The 25,903-nt window shown below is 35.3% G+C and overlaps 2 protein-coding genes and 1 pseudogene across 2 annotated transcripts; all 3 read right to left on the bottom strand.

Moving 5' to 3' along the window:
- Window positions 1-11,416: 11,416 nt before the first annotated feature.
- LOC116124878 (E3 ubiquitin-protein ligase RNF144B-like) lies at window positions 11,417-12,079 on the bottom strand. Its single transcript, XM_031410644.1, has one exon. The coding sequence runs from the start codon at window positions 12,077-12,079 to the stop codon at window positions 11,417-11,419; it is 663 nt and encodes a 220-aa protein (XP_031266504.1).
- A 2,723-nt stretch (window positions 12,080-14,802) lies between these two features.
- On the bottom strand, window positions 14,803-15,402 carry LOC116124867 (probable E3 ubiquitin-protein ligase RNF217). The gene has a single exon (XM_031410633.1). It carries the CDS (start codon window positions 15,400-15,402, stop codon window positions 14,803-14,805), a length of 600 nt encoding a protein of 199 aa, XP_031266493.1.
- Window positions 15,403-17,090: 1,688 nt separating this feature from the next.
- On the bottom strand, window positions 17,091-20,096 carry LOC116125783 (annotated as a pseudogene).
- Between the last annotated feature and the right edge of the window lie 5,807 nt (window positions 20,097-25,903).

The following is a 25,903-nucleotide window of genomic DNA, read 5'->3' as shown; positions in this document are numbered from 1 at the left end:
TATTATTTTGTTATTTTAAAAAAATCAAATAAAATATGTCTTAATTTTCTTTACTTAAAAAGATAACATGTATAATTTATCATTTTAACATTATAATATATGTAATTAAGGTACATTTTAAGATTTGCTTCGCCTTCATAATATGTGCCATTTATGGCACATTAATTATTTTTTAATTTAAAAAGTTATATAAAGGGAGAATCACAATTTCCCACCCAAGCTTTGGCGTAAATATTTTTCCACCCAAAAAGTTTGAAAAAAAACATTTTCCCACCCATCATTAAAATTAAGACATTATTTTTAACGGTAAAAGGGCATTCTCATCGCCTTGCATAATATATATTATACAATTAATGTTGCTTACACCCCTAAATTACAAGCATATCATAATTAGCTTCACCAATTGGAAAATTACATTTAAACCCCTTTCTTCAATTTCAATTTATTTTATTCAACTTTTTTAAAAAATCTGAGAAGAATAAAAATTTGGCCGGCATGTATGTCGGCTAACTACCGTCGACAGGATTTGGGTTCACTCGCCGGTGGCGAGTCCTGCAACACTGTTAGTTCCGTTGGATAGATCGTCATAAGAACTGGCCAGTTAGCAGAATTTGGGATTCTTGATTAGCTTTTCTGCTCACCAAATTCTCCTGCACACCAAATGTTCGATGAATTACCACAAAGATTATTGGCACACCAAGTATTGGATGAATTACCTCAAAGATTATTTGTAATAGGGTATTTAGTTTTAAAATTCAGTAACTTTCACAGTTCTATCATATCTGAATGAAAGAACAAGATGATCAACAAGGAGAAGTTGTGATACATAAATATTACTTTCCTGATTCTGAAAAACCATGAAATTTATTGAAAACGACATAGATTAAAGCCAATAGCCAAGATGCCTGTAGTGCCCTGAAAATTTTATGCATGAATCATAAAAGAGAATAATATAGATTTCAACTAGGCCCAGAACCACAAGGTTTTAATCAAACCCAAGTCATAAATCTAAGAACTATCTTGACAAAATCCTAGAACTACTAAAAGAAATTTCAGGTTAGTCTGAATTTTTAATAGAAGAGCGAAATTATATTGAATATATTACATATCACAGAAAGACTTCAAGTAATTCTACTAAACTAGGCCTTAAGTAATTTCTGAGAGTTCTTTTTTAGGAAGAGGACCAGTTTTTCTAAGTGATCTTCTCCATCTTCATTTTGCCACAATATATTTCCTAGAGAAACCAACCCAAAACTTTCAGAAAACAAGGCCAAGGCCAGAATCGACAAAGCTGAATCCATGGACACCATTGAGATTACGAAGTAAAACTTGCGAAGTGCTTCAAGTTGTGGCTTGTTCCTAACCAACGACACACCAAAAACACCCATGAAGCAAAACATGACGGAAATCATAAGGGCATCGAAACCACATGGTTTACGAATGGTTTCTTGATTATTCTCATACTGATGGTGAAGTAGCAGTAGAAGAGAAGCAGCAAGTATGGAAAAACACAGATTATATTTTTTCCAGTTGGTCATTTGGATTTCTTGGCTTGAAAGAACTTTGATAGATTTAGAAGAACCTTGGATTGGAATAACTTTAAGAGCCATCTTTGCCTTCTAAATATGGTTTGATTTTTTGTCAGTGTGTTGTAGATCCTAAAATCTATGATTACAGAATGATATTTGATCTTGTAAGGTTGAGACCACTGACAATCCGTTGACCTTACACACAAAGAAAGCAAGCACGAAGCTTACGTAAAACACCAGTGTGGTGTCTAATTAGAGAATAGAGCTACAACGAAGGTGCTAGTTCTCAAGAGCAAGAACTCTGGTTGCAAGTAAGAGGTATTGAGATTGAATACTTTGTGAGAGGTAGGATCTCTTTATATAGGAGTCACAAGATCTTCGAATTCTAGTAGGACTTTGAGTCCATAATAGTAGAATCCTAGTCAATAGGAAATACTTGATCTACTTCCCTTTCTAGGATTGAGAGTCCTAATTCACATAAGATATAGGATCTTTAGTGAATTAGTATAAAAACCAAATAGGAAGTAGATATATTAGTATTTTAGTGGAATTATGGGCCCTTAAAGGATATTACGGAACAATGGGTCTGGCCCCGGATAGGCCAATGATGAGGCCTAATCTGGAGAGAATCTGGGTTAAGGTCGTGACTCTAGCTTATGATACGAACCTTGATGCAGGCCCAATCGGCCACGACCTTGGAACACATAGTAGATGTTACATGGTTGGGCCTTATAAGGCCCAAGACAATTTTTGGCTCATACATGTGTTAAACTGAACCTACGAGCTATAATCATCTTTGATAATTCCTACATATATACTAACTTTAATTCTTTTCTTAGGATTGTGCTTTGGATAAGTATAGTGGCTCATCATGTTGGAAACTACTCGGCACAATACCATATTCATTTTTTAGCTCGTCTAACTCGACTAGTAATGATGTTTACGCCATATCACTTGCTTCTAGCTCTAATGAAGCGAGCTGTTCATATAATGTGGAATCATCAGATTCTAGGAAAGGAAGGGAGTATATTCAGGATGAGATTCGAGATGAAAATTTGACAAGCACTATTATGTTGTTTGGGCTTAAAAGTAGGGAGCGTAGGCATGGAGGTATAGAGTATGAACCATTGCATAATAATTCTCATGAAGCAAGTTGTTCGTATAATGTGGTATCATCTGATGATAAGAGAGAAAGAGACCATGTTGAGAATCAAATTGGAGATTTAGAATTGTAGCATGCATCATCTCTTAAGAGCACAAAGGTGTCCTTAGCTGACTCGAAAAAGGGGACTACCATCCATTTGCCTGGAAATATAGAGTTAGAACCACAAAGAAATGCAACATTTCTTGAGAGAGAAAGAGACCATGTTGAGATTGAAATTAGAGATTTAGAATTGTAGCATGTATCATCTCTTAAGAGCACAAGGGCGTCCTTAGCTGATTCGGAAAAGGGGACTGTCATCCATCTACCTAGAAATATAGATTTAGAACCACAAAGAAATGCAACACTTCTTAAGAGAGCAATGACCTTCTTTCAACCTGGAAATTAGGAAGCATAACCACTATTCAATCACTGTAGATTGACAGAGGCAACACTTGTTATGGCTGTCCAATTAGCTCCCGATCTCTTGACACATGGGTTTGATGAAAGCAGTTTATTACATTATGCTAAAATTCTCAAGCAATTTGCTACCATTTGCAATGCTATGACGTTTCTCTATTGCTTCTGTGGTATCTTAGTTTGTGACCAAAGGCTTGAAGTGTAGCAAGAATCATTACAAGTGTCGGCTATATTGCCCTTGGATTTGGTTTTGTAGGGATGATAGGGATGACTCTAAGCGATTATTTGAACCTTTGGTTCACTACTGCAACTTGCGCAGCCCTCCTCCCTATCTTGATCTTTGAATCGGAGATATTTAATTAGGTTTGGGATGTCTTCTTTCTTTTAATGTCACATACAAACTACAAAATTTTTGTATATACGTTTGACATGACAAATCAATGCCCTTTGTTTGAATCATCATATAATCAAACATATGGCAAAAGAATATAAACAGCGATAAGAGAGCCATTGGATTAGATTAATCATAGGTTGCATTCACGGGGTGGATCCATAAATTTCTGTTAGGGTGGGCCAAAATAAAACCTAATTGTACATTAATATTTCTGTTAGGGTGGCCCAAAATCTAGAAATTGTACATATAATTTTTTTTTTTTAAAAGTAGTAATATCTGCGCGGATTTATCCCCCAATGGGTAGTAATGCTCACTAAGAATTTTCCCCAAATGTACATTTTGTTTATTTGAGGATAATTATTTATTTCATCCCCTTGATTTTTTTATTTATAGGAATATAGAAAATCTTTACATTTTATCTATCATAGACATTAACATACCATATATACTAACATTTACATATTTTCGAACAAATTAAAATTGAACAATTATTGAGAATGGACAATGGAGTAAGACTAGATGAGTTTATGGAATCATATTCTATTATTATAAAGTATAAACTATAGAATTTACTTAAATAAAAGCTAATTATGTAATAAAAACATGTCAATTTGAGAGATTAATTGTTTAAGTGTAACAAATTAGTTTTATACTTATATTCTATTTTAGATCCGTTAATTGTTTTCTTTAACCTGGTTTTTTTATTAATATCTTCTTTCAAGTAATTTAGAGGGTATATAATGTATTTAATTCAAATCAGTTTTAAAATATAATTGGTGACTTAAATCATGGGATGATCATTTTACACAAAATCTATTATATTATACAAAATTTTATAAAAATTATAATTAATTAATTAATTGACGGGGCTGGTGTAGGGCAGGGTCAAGGCAGGTGCGGGGCAGGTGCGACTGTGGGTGCGGGGAGCTGTAATATAATGTGGAATCATCAGATTCTGGGAAAGGAAGGGAGTTTGTTCAGGATGGGATTCGAGATGAAAATTTGATGGGCATTATTATGTTGTTTAGGCTTAAAAGTAGGGAGCGTAGACCTAGAGTTTAAACCATTGTGTAATAATTCTCATGAAGCAAGCTATTCGTAAAATGTGGTATCATCTGATACTAAGAAAGAAAGAGGCCATGTTGAGAGTCAAATTGGAGATTTAGAATTGCAGCATGCATCATCTCTTAAGAGCACAAGGGCGTCCTTAGCTGACTCGAAAAAGGGGACTATCATCCATTTGCCTGGAAATATAGAGTTAGAGCCACAGAGAAATGCAACATTTCTTGAGAGAGAAAGAGACCATGTTGAGATTGAAATTGGAGATTTAGAGTTGTAGCATGCATCATCCCTTAAGAGCACAAGGGCGTCCTTAGCTGATTTGGAAAAGGGGACTGTCATCCATGTACCTAGAAATATAGAGTTAGAACCACAGAGAAATGCAACATTTCTTAAGAGGAAGGGCAACATTTCTTAAGAGAGCGATGGCCTTCTTTCAACCTGGAAATTAGGAAGTATAACCACTATTCAATCACTGTAGATTGACAGAGGCAACACTTGTTATGGCTGCCCAATTAGCTCCCGGTCTCTTGACACATGGGTATGATGAAAGTAGTTTATTACATAATGCTAAAATTCTCAAGCAATTTGCTACCATTTGCAATGCTATGACGTTTCTCTATTGCTTCTGTGATATCTTAGTTTGTGGCCAAAGGCTGGAAGTGTAGCAAGAATCATTACAAGTGTCGGCTATATTGCCCTCGAATTTGGTTTTGTAGGGATGACAGGGATGACTCTAAGCGATTATTTGAGCCTTTGGTTCACTACTGCAACTTGCGCAGCACTCCTCCCCTTTTTGATCTTTGAATCGGAGATATTTAATTAGGTTTGGGATGTCTTCTTTCTTTTAATGTCACATACAAACTACAAAATTTTTGTATATACATTTGACATAACAAATCAATGCCCTCTATTTGAATCATCATATGATCAAACATAAGGCAAAAGAATATAAACAACGATAAGAGAGCCATTGGATTAGATTAATCACAGGTTGCATAATTTAGAGGGTTATATATTTTAGATCCTTTAATTTTTTTCTTTAACCTGGTTTTTTATTAATATTTTCTTTCAATTAATTTAGAGGGTTATATAATGTATTTAATTCAAATCAGTTTTAGAATATAATTGGTGACCTAAATCATTGGATGATCATTTTACACAAAATCTATTATATTATACAAAATTTTATAAAACTTATAATTAATTAATTAATTTACGGGGCGGGGTCAGGGCAGGTGCTGGGTGGGGTGGGTTGGGGCAGGTGCAGGGTAGGTGTGGGTGTGGGGAGAGGCTACGCCTAACACCATACCCGCCTCGTCCCTAGGTTCGGGGTATATCCTACTTCCATTCTCGAGACCTTTGAGAAATCCTCGACCCATTCGGTCGGGGGGCGGGGCGGGTGAAAGACCTATCTCTACGTAAGCCTTAGATTTCTGGGCAAGAAAATGGCAAGGTAAAATAACTGTGTTAGACATTTCTTTCAACAGAGAATGAGGGAATACTTGCTTTACATCACCTTGCTTTTCTAATTTTTGTTCCTACTATGACAACTATAGCCTCTGAATTCTAGTTACACGGAGTTTTCTATAGACTACAAGTTATCTCATTCTTAGCACTAGTATGATCTTTTGTTTCCTGCACAAGTAATTTTTTAGGCTTGTATTATTAATCTTTTTCATAAATTTTAGAAATTTGACACTTTCTTGCATGAAAAAATATTATCTTTTTACTCATAATCTAATTTCTCACAAATAATGTATCAAGGATTACCAATTATATTAGAATTTCATTGTGATGTCCACATAGTTAATTTCTTGATGATTCTGATTCTTCCTTTGAGAACGATGAGATCTGTTTGTTCTTTATTATGATTTAGCTTGGACTCAAAGGCCTTCTTGTGGTCGAATGGATAGAGGGGTGCATGGTTGAAAGCTTCCCTTGGTCTTGAGTTCAGAGTTGTACCAAAGACGTGGCCAATTACCACACCTTAGAAAAAAAAAAAAAAAAAAGGGAAATAAAATGTTGGGGAAGAAGAAAAGTCTTGCCTCTTGTCTTGGTGAACTCATTAGTATAACCACCTTAGGTAAACCCCATACTTAGAGCAAATCCCGCCTAGTGTCTCCATGAACTAATTAGTATAGCTAACTTAGCTACAACCATACTTGAGCATTTCCCATCTGAAGGGCTGGAACACATAAAGAACTTCGAGCGAGCTTTTGAAAAGAAATGCCCCGTAGACATAGAAACAGTTGCAATGGCTACCATTGAGAGCATTGCAGGCTTATATACCAGTGATATTTTGAGGTTTCCATAAGCAAGCTTTTGTTCACAAAACTTGAAATGTTGTTTTTTCATATTTGTTTCGATTTTTTTAGTCTGAAAGCTAACTACTTTGGATAATTCAAGCCCATCTGATGGTTTTTCCTTAGGAGTGCAGTCCAAACAGTTACTAGGTATATCTAGGATGAGATGCCCACTTTCGGCTGATTTCTTGTTGATTTTCCTTTGGACTAGATTAATATAGGAATACTGAGTCCTTTAATGATACTTTGAGTAAAACCCTCTTGCACATATAGGTAAATCCCATTTCTCAGAATGCGTTGAATCCCAGGGATCACCTAGATGCCTTCACTGATTTGATGGAATTGCACCAAATTTGCAATCATGCAAAATGACGTTGTTTTTGCAATTTCTCTAATAGGAGTTGCCAAAAGGTGGTACAAGAGACTCATGGCCAAATCCATCCACTCTTGATAGCAGTTCGCTTCGCTTTATTGCCAACAATTCCAGGCAAGGAGGTGGTTCGCCATGCCTTTAAGTTACGTAAGTAATATCCAATGGGAAGAGGGACGTGAAAGCTTGACATCATATTTAACGAGATTTCAGAATGAGCAATCTAAGGTTGTGAACGCGTTGGAGCAATCAATCTGGATGCTCCTAATCGCTGGGATCAAGTCATAGACCGAGCTGTGGAAAGATCTATGAGGAGAAGATCATGTAAGCCTCGCCTAATTTTCTCAAATGGTGACGAAATACTAATAGGTAGAATGCTCAGTGGTCACATTGACCGGTGGGGTCTTAGATAACACCACTACCCGATATGGGGATAACTGACCCGAAGATAAAAAGAGAGTGGGCTTCAAGCGAAGCAATCGGGACAAATGCCACATTTCGAAAAGGCAAAGAGTCGACCAAAGATGGGAAAAAGAGCCATTTCCTCGTTTCTCTCAGTACACACGTCTAGTCATCCCAATAGATGAAATCCTAGTGGTCTCTAGTGAGGCTAAGAAACTGTCTCCCCCTGAAAAGCTAAGGTGACTGAAGACCATGAGAGACTCCCAGAAATACTGTTGCTTCCACAAGGACATTGGTCATAATACGAACGAATGTCGTGCCCTGAAGAATGCAATCGAGGGCCTCATCAGGAAAGGTCACCTCACGAAGTTTGTAGATAAAACACTAAACCTGTGTAACCGAAAAGACTTGGGCGAGCAAGTGCCAGAATCCGCTCAAGGAAAGGGCCACCAAGTCAGGATGATTTACGGAGGACCTAATGTCACTAGAGATTCCTGACGGGCTAGCGCACTGTAACGCCCACATGAAGGTACGTAATTTAATTTATGCTCTTATACCTTTAGTTGATTTTTTGTTAAAGTTATTTTGAGAAAATGCGAAGAAAATGCCTTAAACTTGCATTAAGGGTAAAATGGTCTTTTCACTCAAAATTAGTTGAAATTGTGTGGAGTGAAAAGAGATAAAATTTCATGGAAAATGCAATAAAAATGAGGGCATTATGGTAATTGATTAAGGGACATAGATGAAATTTTAAAGAAAGTGCAAGGGCAAAATGGGAAACTAAATATATAATTTTATGTTATATCAAAGATTGAAGAGTGAAGCCCTAGCCACTCTTCATCCATTTTCACGCCACTTTCACCTCCATATTCTCTAAATTTCTTCAATTCTTCTTCAAAGGAAATTCATAGATTTTGGATACTTTTAAGTGGATTTTCAATCCCAATCATCTTTAGGTAAGATCCTTGCACTAAGAAGTGAGTTTTAATTTTTAAAGTGCTGAATTTTGATGGTTTGTGTTCATAGGATTTAAAAGGAAGAGAGTTGGATCAAAGAAGATTCTTAAAGGGTTGGATTGCTCATATATAAGGTAAGTAAATCCTACCCTAAGGATGATTTAAGTTATGTTGTGTAGAGAATTTCTTTTATGCACATATATGTTTTATATGTAGAATTGTTGATGGATTTGGTGTTGAATGCTGATTATAACTTATCCATGAGAAGTTGTGTTGATGTATTTGATGTTTGATGAATGTTTGGATGAAATTTGGAAGAATTGAAGTGTATATTTTGGGCAGATTTGGCGTTAAATATGGAGGGTTTTATTCCCAATTTTTGGTGGCTTAGAAAAGAGAAAGAAGTGTAGTCAAATTAGAGTTGCTTTGTGCACATAAGTTGTTTGATGAAATGTCAAAGAGAAGTGTTTGTATGAGTATGATTATGTGTTATATTGAGATGAGTTTGTAGATGGTAGAGAATGACATGTTTGCATTCTATATTGCATAATTGCATTTAAACATATGAATTTAGAAAGAATTATAACCATGAAACCATCTACATGCATACATATTCATAAGAACATAAAAAAGCACTAAAGAATGTTAAAGAGTAAATAGAAAGAAATGAGAATATTAAAGAAGTTCCAAATCTGAATTTTATTTAAAGAAGTGTAAAAAGATAAAAAGAAGAAAAGGTTGTTGCGATGGGAAACCATGAGTGACAAGAAGAATTTTCCCCACATGCACGTCGCTTTTAGTGAGCGGCCTAAGAAGAAGAAAGAAGAATTGGTACAGTACGTAAGAGTGCAAGTCGATGAGGGTTGTACCCAAGAAAGAAGAATACACTCACACGGCCAAGATTCCAAATCCATGCCTCAACCGAGTCTGATTGGCAAAAGAATAAGAAAAGAAAAGAAAAGAAAAGAATAAGAAAGAAAAGAAAAGAATGAGAAAGACAAGAAAAGAATAAGAAAGAAAAGAATGAGAAATAAAAAAAAGACTAGAAAGAAAGAAAAGAAAGATTAGAAAAGAAAAGAAAGAAAGACTAGAAAATGAAGCAAAGAAAGAAATACAGAGAAAAGAAACAGAGAACAGAAAAGAAAGAAGAATAGAAAAGAAAATGCATAGTTTATACATTTGTGCATTTGCATTATATATATATATATATATATATATATATAATGCAAATGCACAAATGTATAAACTATGCATTTTCTTTTCTATTCTTCTTTCTTTTCTGTTCTCTGTTTCTTTTCTCTGTATGCCCTTTATTTGAGTAGTGGAAAATTAGAATAGAGAAAGAATAGAGAAAGAACAGAGAGAAAGAACAAAGAAAGAACAGAGAGAAAAACAGAGTAAGAGTAGAGAAAGAATAAAGAAGAATGGGGGAGTGTGAAGTAAGGAAAGAAATTCAGAATTTAAGCAATGAAGAGAGAAGGGTAACATAGCGGGTTTACTTACTGAGTAATTAGTGATCACCCCGTTGTTTTCAATGTTTTTGCAGGGAACATGTGAAATGCGGTCATTTGCAATAGTCACGTAGCGGAAGGGTTGGGCAAAACTGTCAAGTTAATATTTTGAGACTTTATTATATTATGTAAAGTTTTGTGTATAAAGAAAATTAAATATGGGTCCATACTTTTATACTCGTTTATATATTTTCTTATATATATTTAATAAGTTTTTATTGTTATTTTACGGGTATACTAGTTAGAAAGAGAGTCATTACACGCACAACATGCCCGAGAAGCGCGAACAGGCTCAGCTTCCCAAGTCCTCATCCTCCAGGCCAAACTCTCGTCGAAATGACCCAAGGCGGAGGCCAAAGTCATCAGCTTCACGGAAGAAGAAGAAGGCGATCTAGTACCACACCCTCGTCGCGATGTGCTCATGATTGCGGCCTACATCGGTAGTTATGAAGAGTTCTGAATCCTGGTTGACAATGGCAGCACTTTCAGCTCTCCGTACTTCTTCAATAGCATAAACATCTTCTCAAAGAACTAGTGTTTATGTCAAACAGCCTGTCTATCTTCTCGACCATCAAAAATTAAAAATGTCTCTCAGATGGTAAAATACTAAAAGAACACAAATTCAGTCAAACTTTTACTAATTGAAAACTATAAAATTTTGTCTCAAAGTTTTATTAACGAGTTTGAATTTTAAAAAATTACAGATAGTACCGTAAAACTTTTATATATATGTTTGATATGGCAAATCAATGCTCTCTCTTTGAAGCACCATATGATCAAACATGAGGCAAAAATATATAAACAGCGGTTAGACATAGCGATTGGATGAGATTAATCATAGGTTAACCTTAAAACAAGAGATATTTTAGAGTTTTTTCATGTTTTAGAACATTCTTTCATTCCTTGAGAAATTTAAGATAACAAAGTCGAGAGATGTTTCAGAATGATTCGTTTGATGCAATTAGGAGATCAAAGTTACAGTAATAATTTATTTGCAGCTATCCTTTACAAGATTGGAGAATTAATCTCAGGAAGTAACAGCAACAATATAAATTATTAGAGGTAGAACAAATATAAATAAGCCGATAATAGTGGTGACATGCCAGCAATGACAAGGGTTTTGGCTGCATTTGCATATAAACAAAGGAGCATAAAGCTTTTTCCCACATTTGTAACAAAACCAAGTATTACATCTGCAACCAAAAAATAATTAAATTAATAAAAAAAAAAAATTAAACCTCACATTGAAATTCGAACTAATAATTAGTCAATATCTTATGGAATTTTTTAAATTCGAACTTGAAAGTCTCATTAATAAAAGTTAATTCTTAATTATTTTTACAAGAAGAAGAGAAAGTTTCAGATAAAAACCTGCATTTGACAGATTTACAGCCCTCACGAAGCTCAATACAGTGTCCACAATCAGGACATCTAGTCCATGTATTTCTCTCAACAAGCTGGCCAAACAAGATATCATTCCGATCCCTCATATTTCTACTTTCTGCACATCCATACCCTGCATGCCATGCCAACTTACACTGAAAACAGAAAAATCGCCTACAGTTTGGACACTTACTCTTCTTCACATTCCCACCACACTCGTTCACCACGACCTCCATGCAATTCGTACCAGGGCAATAGCTCCTTTCAAACCCTAGAACATAATTATCGCAGAGAAGATCACACCACTTTGAAAAAACACTTGGTGAGATTATCGCTCTGCACGAGAGAGGATCTAAAACTTGTTCGCAGTTCAATCCGGGGCATTGAATGTTGGCGGTGTGATCTTCGATCTTGACTTCGATGTATTTGGCTATGCAGTCTAGACAGAAAGGGTGAACACAACGGTTCTTGTTCTTGAATTTCTTGTTTGCTGACAGGGGTTCGATGCAAATCTCACAGGTGAAGCTTGAATCAACATCATCTTCTTCTTGAGTTTCTTGTTGAGGATTCTCTCCGTTTTGGGTTGGTTTTTGCAGTGAGTTTCCCATATGAAATTTATTCACTTTCCTTTTTATTATTCTGAAATATTTTCCTTTAGAGAATTTGTTTTAGTTTAGGAGAAGTAAGATCCCTTTTATTTCAATAAAAAATTCTTCATGTCAATCTCTCAGAGATTTCTTCTGATATAAAGGACAGTAATGAGGCACACATTAAATTTGTGAAAGCCTGGCTTAAGCCAACACGACACTCAACTCACACACACAANCCTGACAATCACACCAACCCATGGATTTAATGATGATTACACGCCTCAATTTGTTATAAAATGGAGAAGACCCCTCCATTAAGGGGATTCGGCCATTCTTTACAAAAAGAATAACTCTCTCTCTTGTAAAAAAAAAAACACTTACTTTTCATAACTTTTTGTACGTCAGTCCGCTTCGCGACCTGACCCTCACTAAAATCAATACAACTCAGTGGACGTAGGACTTGCTACCTTAGCATCCGAACCACTTTAAAAGTTTTCCCTGCATTTATTTCATTTCATATATCCATTATCACATGCAATAATTCATCAAAGAGCAAAACCCACGTGACAATTGGTTGGTGCCGAAAACCAGCATCAACAGGTTCGATGCAAATCTCGCAAGTAAAGCTTGCATCAGCGTCTTCTTCCTGTGATTCTAGTAGAGGATCTTCAAGGTTTTAACGGAGTTTTACAACAATCTTAAGTAGATTAATTTGGTTACTTTTATCACAAGTAATTGCTCGATCAAATCCTTAAGTTTGTAGGAAAAATTAACAGTTTTTCGTTTATTATTCTGATTTACTGTCCTTTAATTAGATTTATTTCTTTTAGTTCAAGAACATATATATATGGCTCCATTATATTCATTTATTACTGGACTTTGCATATACAATAAATCTATCCTTACAAAGAAGTCTACAAAGAAGCTTACAAAGTGAAGGAAAAAACAAAGAAAAAACGGAAAAAGAGAAAGAGAGAGAGAGAGAAATGATGAAGATGAAGGGTGTATGTTAACTTTGTATGCCTCCTTTGTAGGCTTCTTTGTAAGACTAGCAATGCTGTTGTATATATCTTGTTAACAATTAATTTTATATTTTTTTTAACTTCATTCTATTACTGATGATGTGTTTTATTTTATGTAGAAATAGCTTTGTACATAACGGCTTCATCTTTAGTACTGATATGTATATATGCAGTATTTTGATAAATTCTTTGTAATATTTAAATAATTTATCTCATCAAAATGAGAGAAACAAAGATAAAGTCTATAAACCACTCTTGGGTGGTTGAGTGGTTGAACAATGATTTTTGGATATATTATTTAAGATGTCATGAATTTAAGTTACTTCAATCCTTAATTGGGATAATCACTGGAAGGTATACCCGATCGTTAACTTCAAGATCTTAGGAAATTAACGGTGGTGTGTCCAAACACCCTATATATATATATATATGGCACCCCATCCAGAGTAGCAAGTCATGTACTATTAACTATACATTTAATGTAAAAATAAAAGAAAGAAAAAAGGAATTGATCCGGAAAATTTATTACTAACTATTATTCTCAAATTAAAGCAACACCACTTCAAGGTTAATATAAGAGGGATTTGATCCCCAAAATTCTTTCTTCCACTATCAGAGATTTAATCAAGTAATCCCTTCACACACATATAATAAAATAATAAAATGGCTAATCCTAAAATGGTAGCTATATAACCCTCATGTACTATATGTAAAACATTATATTTACTGCACTTACATCTATATGACGATGCACCTACAAGTTCTTTCCCACATTTATAGCAAAGATGAGTGTTACATCTGCATTCCAAAAATAAATTAAATATAACAGATAGGAAAATTAATTGAAATCTCCTTCTTATTGAATGCTGGGTTAGCAAATCAAATTATCTGTTGATGAGCTGAAGTTACGTCCAAATTTCGTCCCTAATTTTAGCTCACAAGATTGGTGTGTTTTTTCATCAGTATTTATATATAAGCTCTCTTCAAGCATTTTTACCATACAAAATTTCACAAGATTGATTAGTAAATTAAGTTCTCATGTTTTCTATGCCTAATTTTATAAAGAATCAGCATACGGGCACTTAATTGATAGGTTTAGTTAAAGAGTAAACGACTTTTTTCCACCCAAGGTTTGCCTTAATGATATTTCCCACCCCAAAAGTTTGAAAATAGCACTTTTTCACCCAAAGTTTATATTCCGTTAAGACCCAAAACACATTTCACTTTCCCAACCGATGTTCGATGAGTTACCAAAACGCAAGGTAAGAGGAGTTTTATAGAGTGGAGGTTGGTAGGTCAAATAGTGATGATGGATTAAATATTTGTTGCCGAAATCAGTTAAGAACAAGAAATTGTAGTTTTGCAGTTACTAGCAATCAGCAAGAAATCAGTGTTGGAGTAAGAGAACTTTTAGAGAGAGAAGACCAGAAATTTAAATGGTGGAGACGTAGAGAATTTTTGCTGCTAGAATTGGCTTTAGGTAGTAATAGAGTATTAACTTGGGGTGGAAAAGTAGTATTTTGAAACTTCTTGAGTGAAAATGTATTAAGGCAAACCTTGGGTGGGAAAAAGTTGTTTACTCTTTAGTTAAACCTATGATAAGTTTATCTCGTTCCCAAGTCTTATGATGCAATCTCAAGAGATCTAACCGGTTAAATTAGTTAATAAATTTGAACTAATAATGTGATATGATATAATTACAGGGGGAGGAGGATTAGATTAAAACCTGCATGTGATAACGAAACAGCCATCTCTGTGTTCAATACAGTGTCCACAACCAGGACACCGAATCCATGCTCTCTTCTCAACAAGCTGCCCAAACAAAATATCATTCCCGTCCCTCATATTTCTACCTTCTTCACATCCATACCCAGCATGCCATGCCACCTTACACTCAAAACAAAATAATTCCTCACAATATGGACATTTACTTTTCTTCAAATTCTCACCACACTCATTCACCACCAACTCCCTGCAATTCCTATTTGGGCAATAGCTCCTTTCAAACCCTAGAATGTAATTATCACAAAGAACATCGCACCACTTTGAGAAAATACTTTGTGGGATAATTTCTCTGCAAGAAATAGGATCTAAAACTTGCTGACAGTCCAATCCCGGGCATTTTATCTTCACTGTGTTCTCCGTGATCTTTGTTTCGATATATTTAGCAATGCAGTTTACACAGAAATGGTGAACACAATGGTTTTTGGTCTTGAATTTCTTGTTTTTGGATACGGATTCGACACAAATCTCGCAAATGAAACTTCCTGTTGTTGCATTAACTTCTTCTTCTAGTTCTTCTTGCCGTGAGTCTTCCATGGCCAGTGGTAATATTAGGGTTTTTGTAACTCTCACTTGTGTTTTAATTATCACATGATTCTTTTATGGGCTGTTCATATACAAAAATTATAATATAAGATAAAGATCACTCTTTTATTGCTCAAGGACCTTAGAGGTGTACCAAATTAAGACGGATGTCTCTTCACAATTAATGAGGATTAATTAGTTCGAACTTGTTGAAGTTCAGCTTTAATCATAATTTTTCTCTTACATGTTTGTGGAACACTGGGTTTCTTTTTCTAAGAAAATTAAATTTGTATTTATTTTCTATAATTTGGGTACTACTCTAAATGAGATAAGGAGTCGTCCAGGCATTCCCCTTCCAGTAGTGTATGATTCTACCATCTCTCCATCTCATCAAGAGCATTGCTGATGAAAGTGGGGTTTCGTATCCGTCTTCAAGCCACATGATGGTGTCCCTCAACCAACATGTGAAAATGGAGAAATACTGAGGACCCTCCCTCTTGTTTGGTTTTTGATCTTGACCATTATTGTTCACTTTTGGGATTAAGAAACAGTGAGAAAATGATAACACTAATTCGCAATATCAAAGTTGAAAATGTATCAAGTAAAAACAGTGACACAGATCAGCAATGCTAACTTGCTGAGCAAAATTATGTTGCTTGGATCAAAACTAAAGAGTTTGTCAAGAATGCATCAGATGCTTATCTGCCATGTTTCTAAGAATACAAACTCCATTGCTAAACGATTTTACTTAGCTTATGATTGTGATTCACCTATCAAAAAATCCGGTTCATACGAGGATGAGAGAGCTTCAATGTCAAAACATAAATTAGCTACATGATATCATTTGGCATTTGACATTTGATTCTTGAGCTTGACGTTAAGGTAATATCAAAGTATGCACGCTACAACTAAGAAAGCTTTTTCAGTAGTTGACAACCATTATCCAAGAAGCAGTACAAGTCAATGTTCCCAAAACTGGACCGGATTATGACCCGTTCAAGGGTCTGGTTTCAAGTTTGACCGGTTGGATCGTATCCTGTAAAATGATATTTTAGTCCCTAAATGTTTGAAATTCATTAAAAACACCCCTTACTAGTTAATACTCCCTTAAGGTTTGAGATCTGTCTAAAACACCCATGTCGCATGAAGAGATTGGTGAGTGGTGGCGGCAGCGACGATCGACGGCCAATCGAAGTTTGGAATCATGGGACATTTGATGTATAGGTTTCAGCGAATCTGATGGTGGTGTTAGGGAGTGCCATCGGCGTCAAAAATTACCGGAATCAAAAAGGAAGTCCGACGGTCGCGTGAACTTTAGGTGGACGGCGAGCGACGAAGGCTGGACGACGGCCACTGAAAATGGATGGGTTTTGTCTTGGAGATGCCGTCAAGTCGAATGGTGGTGTTTTCTCCCTCGAACGATGCCCGAATCCGGCGGGATTGAGTTGCGATTGGACCGCGACTTGACACTATTCCAGCGGTCCAACCGCGGCTCAATCCGGTTTAACTAAAAATACCGATTTTCAGAAGATACCAGACCGAAAATACCACCAGCTCCCGGTCGAACCGGTCCGATCGGACGGTCCGGTCCAGTTTTCAGAACACTGGTGCAAGTAATGTACGAAGAAAAGCTATTACCGGTGAAACAATGGAGCCTCGTTAAAACAACCATAAATCAAGTGACGTTAGATAGAAAGACCTTCAAGAGATGGTAACCTGGCCTGGTCAGCGAAAGGAAACGCATGACTTCAAGCAGTTTTATTTCTTCATCTCTGAAATGCTAAACAATATACTGATGAGTAGAAAGACAAATAAACAGTAAGATTACACTGATAAGTATAAAGAAAAATGAACATTATGATTACATTTCTGCTGAAATTGTATAAATGTGTTTTCCAACAAAAACCATAAGAGGAGCAACATCTTTATTTTCAAGTCAAGAACCAAACATAACTTTACTGCTCGATCACACGCTTTGCACCATCAAGGGTATTTTTGAGAAGCATTGCAACTGTCATTGGACCCACTCCACCCGGGACAGGAGTTATCCATCCAGCTACTTTACAAGCTTCCTTGTAATCTACATCTCCCACTAACCTATAACCTGCCTTCTTAGTTGGGTCATCGATAGCATTTGTCCCAACATCAATAACTGCAGCACCAGGTTTGATCCAACTTCCCTTGATCTGCAAGTAATGAAATTGAATTTTAAAAAGAAAAAATACAAATTTCTCCTCGTGGAAGTTACATACATAGTTCCAAATCAACAAGGAACCAGAAGAGAACAAGAACTATGCTCATTCAGTTTCAGATGTGTTTCATGTAAAGCAATTGTGCAGCTTATTAAAGTAACTATAGAATATACACAAGACCTATAAACACTTTTAACAAAAAAGGTGATTTCATGAGGAGGCCACCTTTGGTGGAAAGAAACTATAAGTACTGAAAGAAAGAGTAATAAGGAAAGGTGGAAGTCCGATATGATAAAGACACAGTTTGCATCAGAAACTAGTAGAATTTTCTCTATTTTTGAAATTTCTGCAACTTAAACTTGATTAATTTGAATTATAATCTCTGATCTCAAGGATATAAAGCACTTAACTCAGGACTAAAGAGGATATCTTTTATGATATTCAGATTATTCGAATGATTTTGTAATAGGGATACTCAAGAATGTAGAGCTATCAACTCTGAAAGTAAGATTTCTAATGCATTATGAGGATGCAACACATTATGCATAATTGAACTATATCAACTGAAGTGCTAGACAATGAGTATCAGTTGGTAATCTTATTTGAACTGGAAAACAAATCCACGAAATGTCTGGTATTACCATCATTGCTTGTCCTGCTGCAGCAATAATAATGTCTGCTTCGCGAATGACTTTTTCTGGATCCTGAGTATGCGAATGCACCACAGTAACAGTGGCATCTGCTTTCAGCAGTAGCAGTGAAACTGGCAGTCCAACTATGTTACTTCGGCCCACGACAACAGCTTTTTTTCCTTTTGTACTTATGCCACTTCGTGATAGAAGTTCAAGACATCCCTGCAGAGAAGGTTATCTCTCAGAAAAAATAAACGATACAATAAAAAGAACTCCCACTGAAATTAACATTATAACCTAACTGACAAGAATTGCTCATTAAATATGAGGGAAATTTTCTCTGCAAAAGATAGTTGCATGAGACAGAGTATATTGCCTTTGGGGTGCAAGGAAGGAAAAGAGGTTCTCTGCCTTTCATAGCAAGCTTGCCAATGTTCAAAGGATGAAACCCATCTACATCCTTCTCAAGACTGATTTCACTCAAAACTTTCTCTTCATTTATATGCTGTGGCAATGGAAGCTGAACCAATATACCTGTCAATGTACCAAAACATGTCTTTTAAAAACAGAAACAAGAGGCTTTAACACTAAGAGAAGCCATGCCAGAATAAATAACATTTTAAACCATCAACATGGTTTAAACAACTTTCTCTTCATTCATATCCTTCGGCAACAGAAGCTGAGACAACATACCTGTCAATGTACCAAAAACCTGTCTTTAAAACAGACACAAGAGGCCTCTCCACTAAGAGAACCAAAGCCAGAATAAATGACATAGTTCAAATAATTTCCTCTTCATTTTTATGCTTCAGCAATAGAAGCAGAACCAGTACACCTATCAATATACCAAAACGTATCTTTTAAACAGACACAAGAGGTCTTTTCACAAGCAAAGCCAAGCCTCAATAGAAAACATTTGAAACTATCAACAAGATCTGCACAAACAAAACAATCTTCTTCCAGCAGAGATCAAACAAATCTAGAAGTAATCCTACAGCCTCAAAATCTACCTACACCAATACAGACAATAGAATATTTTGCTTCATTTGAATTTCAGTTGGCAATCTTTATAGACATATAATGCAACATAGCTAAATTTAATCGTCATCTGTAATTGGCAATCTTTACCACCCAAAAAAAAAAAAAAAAAAAAAGAGAGAGAGGAGAGAGAGAGAGAGAGAATGAAAAGGGCTAACCATGAACATCAGGCATCCATTAAGCTCGTGAACTTTGGCAATGAGCTCAGCTTCAGAAACTTGCTCAGGGAGGTCGATGTCAAACGACTTAATTCCACTTCAGCACACGCTTCCTCTTCATACTAACATAGCTTTGAGAATCCTTCCGGCGTCCTACAATCACCACGGCGAGTCCCGCACCTGACCACTCAAGCTTCAAACAAACTGAACTCAATTCTTTTACGCATCATTCTCTACACAGTAGCTCATTGCAAACTGAACTTACCTTGCCGTATTTCTCAGAGAGCAGGCAACTTCGGCGGCGATTTCAGATCGGATTGTCTGAGCGACGGCTTTGCCGTCGATTATGGTGGCTTTTCGATCCGACGGCGTCGACGTCATCTAAGAGATTATGGTGGCTTTTAATCAGCAATGGCGAGTCACACGGCTTGAATTTACGGTTCGAGGCAATTTCAAGATTTTTTTTTTTTAAAATAATTTAAATAGCCTTATTTTGTGGTCGGAATTGAAAAGTAGCCCCATATTGAAAAGTGATTCAGAAAATTCTTAATTAAGACTGCAATCGAGCCTAGTCGAAGCTCGAGCTTGACCGAACTTCAATTTTCGAGGTTAAGCTCGATAGATATATGATGGGCTTGAGTTCGACTCAATTACAATCTATCAAAAATCAAAATCGAGCTCAACTGGATGATAATCGAATCAAAATCGAGCTTGATCTAAGAATTTGTGGTTTGAAATTCTTAGTTATTTTTATTTATGTATAATAAATATTAAAATTAAAATATTATATAATATACCAAGTTTGACTGAGTTTGCAAACTGCTCAAGTCGAATATTATTAGATTCAAACTCGACTCGACTTAACATGCGAGTTACTCGAGCTCGAGCTCAACTCAAGTCAAGCCGGAGCGGCTTGATTCATTTGCATGTCTAACTTTGACATAATTTAGGATTAAATTACCCTTCATACAATTATCAAATATCAATACCAACTGATAACCTAATATTATTTGTTTTGTGGATTTGTAAGCCTAATTTTGACATCATTTAGGATTAAATTAGCCTCCCTATAATAATCAAATATCAATGTCAACCAATAACCTAATATTAGTTGTCTTGTTTTTAATAATTTCTAAAATTCCAAAAACTATTTATAATTATTAGATGAAAAATCTGAACTAATTTTAGATTATTTTATGATTATTTTAGATACAGTATTTTGGTGTATAAATAGGCCATATGTTCTTTGGAGAAATAAATTGTTTTATTTGTGGTGACGCTGTTTAATTTTGTCATATTAATTTATTAATAAAATCGCTTTAATATATGTAAAACTTTTTATATAACGTGTACAAATCTTTCTACTTTCCAATTTCAAGAATTTAGAAGAGACCTTTTGAAATTTTACAAATTAAATCCAATTTACTATTTACTAGACGAAATTTCACTAAGTTAGATTAACAACGGCCTGCCAACTTTAAATACAAAACATAAAATCACAGCTTTTAAATATATGAATTTTATTTTTTATTTTTTTAGGTAAATACAAAGAGTAGTAATTATCTAGTTAATACAATAAATTTTTATTTTTTACATATATATAAAGAGTAGTGATTATCTAGTCTAGACAATAAAAATTTAGTCAATACATAGTTAAGTATCGTTGGGTTTATCTCATTATCCTGAAACAATATTTTATATATGGATCCAATAATATTAAAGTATGGTGCGAACAAAATTAATGTGAAGTCTTGACTTAAGAATTTTTTATACAAAAAATAGTATTATATATACAAACTATAGTATAAAAAGTTTGATTTTTTTTCTCTCTTTTTTTTTTTGGTTGGATTGGGTAATTGGGCCACAATTTTTTTTTTTTTAAGTCTATATTTTTACCATAAGTGTGACTTTTTATACAATAGAGATAATTCTAGAAAACCCGGTAAATATTGCCAAATCTATCAAGCATCAGATTTGGAAAATAGATTTTAGTCTTCGTTCCACTACACAAAAAATTAGTTAAATTATGAAACGATCATTTTACCCGTAAACCTTTATCACCTTTGGGTTTAGGGTTGTTGGCCTTGTGACCGAAGGTATCACGATATTACTATAGACTAAAACATGCCCTATGATGCCTCTAGAGGTTGGTTCCAACGTTGTAGTTTTTTTTTTTTTTTTAATGATCGGGATCTCCAGGCAAGTTTGTGTGCATCTCGACTAATCTTTACAGTATATTGAATGTCTTACAAGCCCAATGTTCAAAGTTAAATCATAAATGTAATTATACCTGGGCAAGGGACCGGTCCCTTGCAGGCCCAGGCCTGGGCCCGTTTGGGATTGGTCCCAAATGGGACCAGTCTCTCATGGGCCTGGGACTTATGAGAAAAATCAGGACCCGGACCAGGCCTTAGGCCTGGTCGGGACTGGTCCCATGGGGTTTGGAAAATTTTATTTTCTCCCCTCAATTTTTTTTATATTTTGGGGGGCAAAACGAAATTTTATAGGGGGTTTTTAGTATTTTTTAGGGGTTGATTAATAAGTTTCTAAAAATTTAATTAATTTTAAAAAATAATAAATTAATAGTTAATTTTAATTTTTAACATAAATATAATATTCACATTTCACACATTCACGCTTCACAAATAAACAATTAAATAATTTTTTTTATTAAATTATTCATCTTCAATTTCATCGTCAACACTAGTTACATTATTCAAATCTGTATTCCTAAAGAGTTCGAGTAGTTCGGGATCTTCAGGTGTTTGTCGTTCTTTCTCCATGAGTCCAATCCCGTAAACACGTTATCACTTCAATCATCTCATCGGTTAAAGAAACTCTTTGTCTTCAACAATCCGACCACTCGTTGAAAATGTGTACTGGATGCAATTGTAGAAACCGGCACAGATAAAATGTCACGTGCCATTTGGGATATAATGGAGAATTGACTTCTTGTTGGTTCCATCATTGAAGAATATCCATGTCAAGTTTGCTTTCATCGTCATAAAGGGCAAGTCCACCTGTAGGTAGCGAGTCATCTCATTTGGTCTATGTATGTACGAGCTGGAGCTAGAGGTGGAGCTTCCGCCCGTCCCACATACGCCACTTGCTCGATCCTTGAGGGGGGGCTACATCAAGGTCATGATCGCCTCTCCTAGACGTTCCTTCCACTTCCACTTCTACTTCCATTGTATCTGTTCTCATATAAAGAAAAAAGCCTATCCATTTGTGTTTAAAGTCAGTCAAATAAGACGTATAATCATGTCCTAAATAATGGCCTAACTCAGTAATCACCGTTAACTACGGATAATTTAAACCTAGGATCTAGAAAAAGGCCTAATCCATATAAGAATTGAATATAAACTAATATCTCTTATATTTTTTCCATACTTGAAACATTTCACTAAAATGTTATCATGTCTATATTGATCAAAAGTTTTAGCAATTTGAACTAAATATCTACATTAAATTAGTAGTTGGATAATAAATACCATTAATGTTTAGTAGCATCATAAAAAATTTTAAGAAAAATAAAAAAGTTCACAAACCGCCCAATCATCATAGTTGACAACTTCCTCTGGATAGTTCTTCCGGTTGACGAAATCTGTAATTTGTTTCGCGGTTGGCAAAGCTTTTTTCAACATCAAGTAGGTAGAATTCCAAGGATAGGCATGTTGTACATAACTTCAAAGGTCGAACCGGTGGGTCCTCTTGCTTACAATATGTGACGTACTCGCCTCTTTTATTACTACCGCCGACGATAAATCTGATAGCTCTACGCACCTCTCAATCCTTGAATGTATAGCATCTAAACCTGCTTAACTACAAATTGATGAGGACAAGCACATCTCTGGTGATAAAATTTGCCTTCACCAAGCGGATCCAATTTCTTTCAAATAAAGTATTGCTGCGATGTTAGCAGCTGCATTATCAAGCGTAGCGCTACAACTTATCAGTAATAAATATTCTTGCAAAACTTCAAGAATCGTAAAATAAATAGTTTCAGCACTATGTTTCACTATAATGGTTTAAAACCTATCAATTTTTGTTGTAAACCCCAATATGATTAAGAAATGTACTGCAAGTTAAAAAATCGGTTTTGATCTACAAGCCCAATATCTGATGTAAGTGAAATAGATATATTCCTAAAATTTGAAATTCGTTTTTAAGTTTATTATTTATTTGTTATAAAGTTTTAGTATATCTCTTCTACTTGTAGTTCTACTAACAGGGGTATAGCTGGACAAAATGCAGTTTTAACCATATTAACAAAAAAAGGATTTTCAGAAAACAAATAGGAGAGTCGTAGCAACTATATTATTGCTATTTCCTCTCGTGCAACATGTGTATTGTATTGTCATGTTGAGAGAGTTGAAGATTGTGGATAAAATTAAGTTGAGTTTGAATTTGTCTACCTGATGCTTGAAGTGGCATTTATTGGGGATGCTTCTTCTCTACGTGTCGTCGCATCGCGAAGCCTTCTCAGCCCAATAATGGTTCCACATAAATTATATCCCACGATTCTTCTCCTCCATTTGTCTTGGCCGTTTTGATTTGGTGAAGTATCGCCAGACATCGGACACGACCCTCTTTGACGGTCGGGGGGGTTGGGCTATGTCCGTGCCGTTGACTGCATCTCACATGTGTTGGCTACACCTCGTCCGCCCGAAGTGTGTTGTGGAATTACAGCTGCATCCTCTGGAGGAAATGGTGAAAATGGATTGAAGGCTCAATTTTCGGTGGATGGAACATAAAACTCATTTGGGGAAGACATTATAAATTTATGATAAAATAATAAATAATTAAAATGAAAAGAAATTAATAATATATGAAATTATGATGATATTGAAAAATAGGAAAAAATTTGAATAATAAAATAAATTATAAAATAAATGAATGAGAAATTGATTGGAGATTTGGAGTAGAGAGATTAAGAGAATGAAAGAATGAGAGATTGATTGGTGTGAAAAAAATTAAAGGTTTTAGGGTTATTTATAGTGTAGTGGGGGGGGGGGGGGGGGGGGGGGGGGGGGCGGAGAAATGAAAAAAAAAAAAAACTTATATTATATAAATGTAACCGTTGGTCGGTTGGTGTCAGTTACCGTTGGCAGCCAACGGTTAATTTTTTTTTTTTTTAAATAAATTTTGTAAAATTTTATTTTAGTCCTTAAATTTATACTTATTTTAGGGGGTTTAATGTAATTTTATAAATAACTAAATTGATAAAAGACAAAAAAAGTTTGGGCCCAGGCCCGTGCCTTGGAGGAGGGCCTAGGCCCTCCTCCTTAGGCCTGGTCCCTTTTGGGACCAGGCCTCCTAGGACTGGTCCTCCCAAGGACCGGTCCTAGAACCGGTTTTTGGAGCTGGGCTTTTGGACCCTATCTCAAATGCCCAGCTCTAAATGTAATAGATGATCCTAAGGTGATTCGAACTTAGGAAGTCAATGAAAAAAGCACATCTTCTTGACCGTCAAACCGACCCCTTAAAATTTCAACAATGTAGTGTTGGTTGAGACTTGATACGACCTCACAATATCAACGAAACCAAATATGGCCTTGCAATGTGTGCTATAGATTGGATCCAACCACGTCAATATTATTGCAAAATCAATTTAGTAAGAACATGCATCAACCATCATACCAAAACCCTAAAATATTCAAATTATTTAAGAGAATTTCTACTTATGCTAAGTCTCAGGGTGATTATGTATATAGTCACTCAATTCCCACAAAAGTTTCTTCTTTAAAAATCTAAAATAAAATTTTCTTGTTCTGGTTTCTCTTTCACTTGTTGCAAACGCAAGCACCAAGGGAGGGGATTATTGAACATTCCTCCACATCTGTAGAAAAAAAGGCTTGGCATCTGCAACATGAATCAGTAAAACAAGTTTTAAAAAAGGGAAAGAGAGTTCATGAAATCCATCAATTTATTTGAATTATGATAGCCAAAAATAAAATAGAACCTCTATAATTATACACTAAAGTATAATGCATATTTTCAAGTAGAACTTTTTGGCATTGCTTAATATTAAAAACATGGTTTTAAAACCCGGCTCGGCTCGGCCGGTTCAACTGGGAATAGGTGATCGAGTCAGGTCGATTCGACTAAAACACTAGAATTTTCAAATGATCCAGTTTGAACCGTGATTGAACCGAATTTTTTGTTACAAACCACCGGTGTAACCGGTTCAACCTAGCGGTTGAACAGTTTTTTATTATTTTGTTATATGTCATGTTGATGTCAGAATAACGTCATCACGGTTCAACTCGGTGACCCGATCGGGTCACTCCCTAGGTTGGGTTTTAAAGCCTTGATTAAAAAACCAAAAATTTGTCAAATAAATTTTTTCAAGCAGAAGACAAACTTAATATTGTTACGCGATTACATAAACTCAATTCAGCAGACAAAATTAACTTTCTCAACCTTAATTGTTTTTCATCAATACCTAAAATAGTTCTAAATCATGTAAACAATTTATTGAAATATATAGAAT

The sequence above is a fragment of the Pistacia vera genome, unplaced genomic scaffold (assembly GCF_008641045.1).
Source record: "Pistacia vera cultivar Batoury unplaced genomic scaffold, PisVer_v2 Contig104, whole genome shotgun sequence".
In the NCBI taxonomy this organism is placed as follows: Eukaryota; Viridiplantae; Streptophyta; class Magnoliopsida; order Sapindales; family Anacardiaceae; genus Pistacia; species Pistacia vera.
The sequence above is the reverse complement of the archived record's forward strand: the minus strand, read 5'-3'. Positions and strand labels throughout refer to the sequence as shown.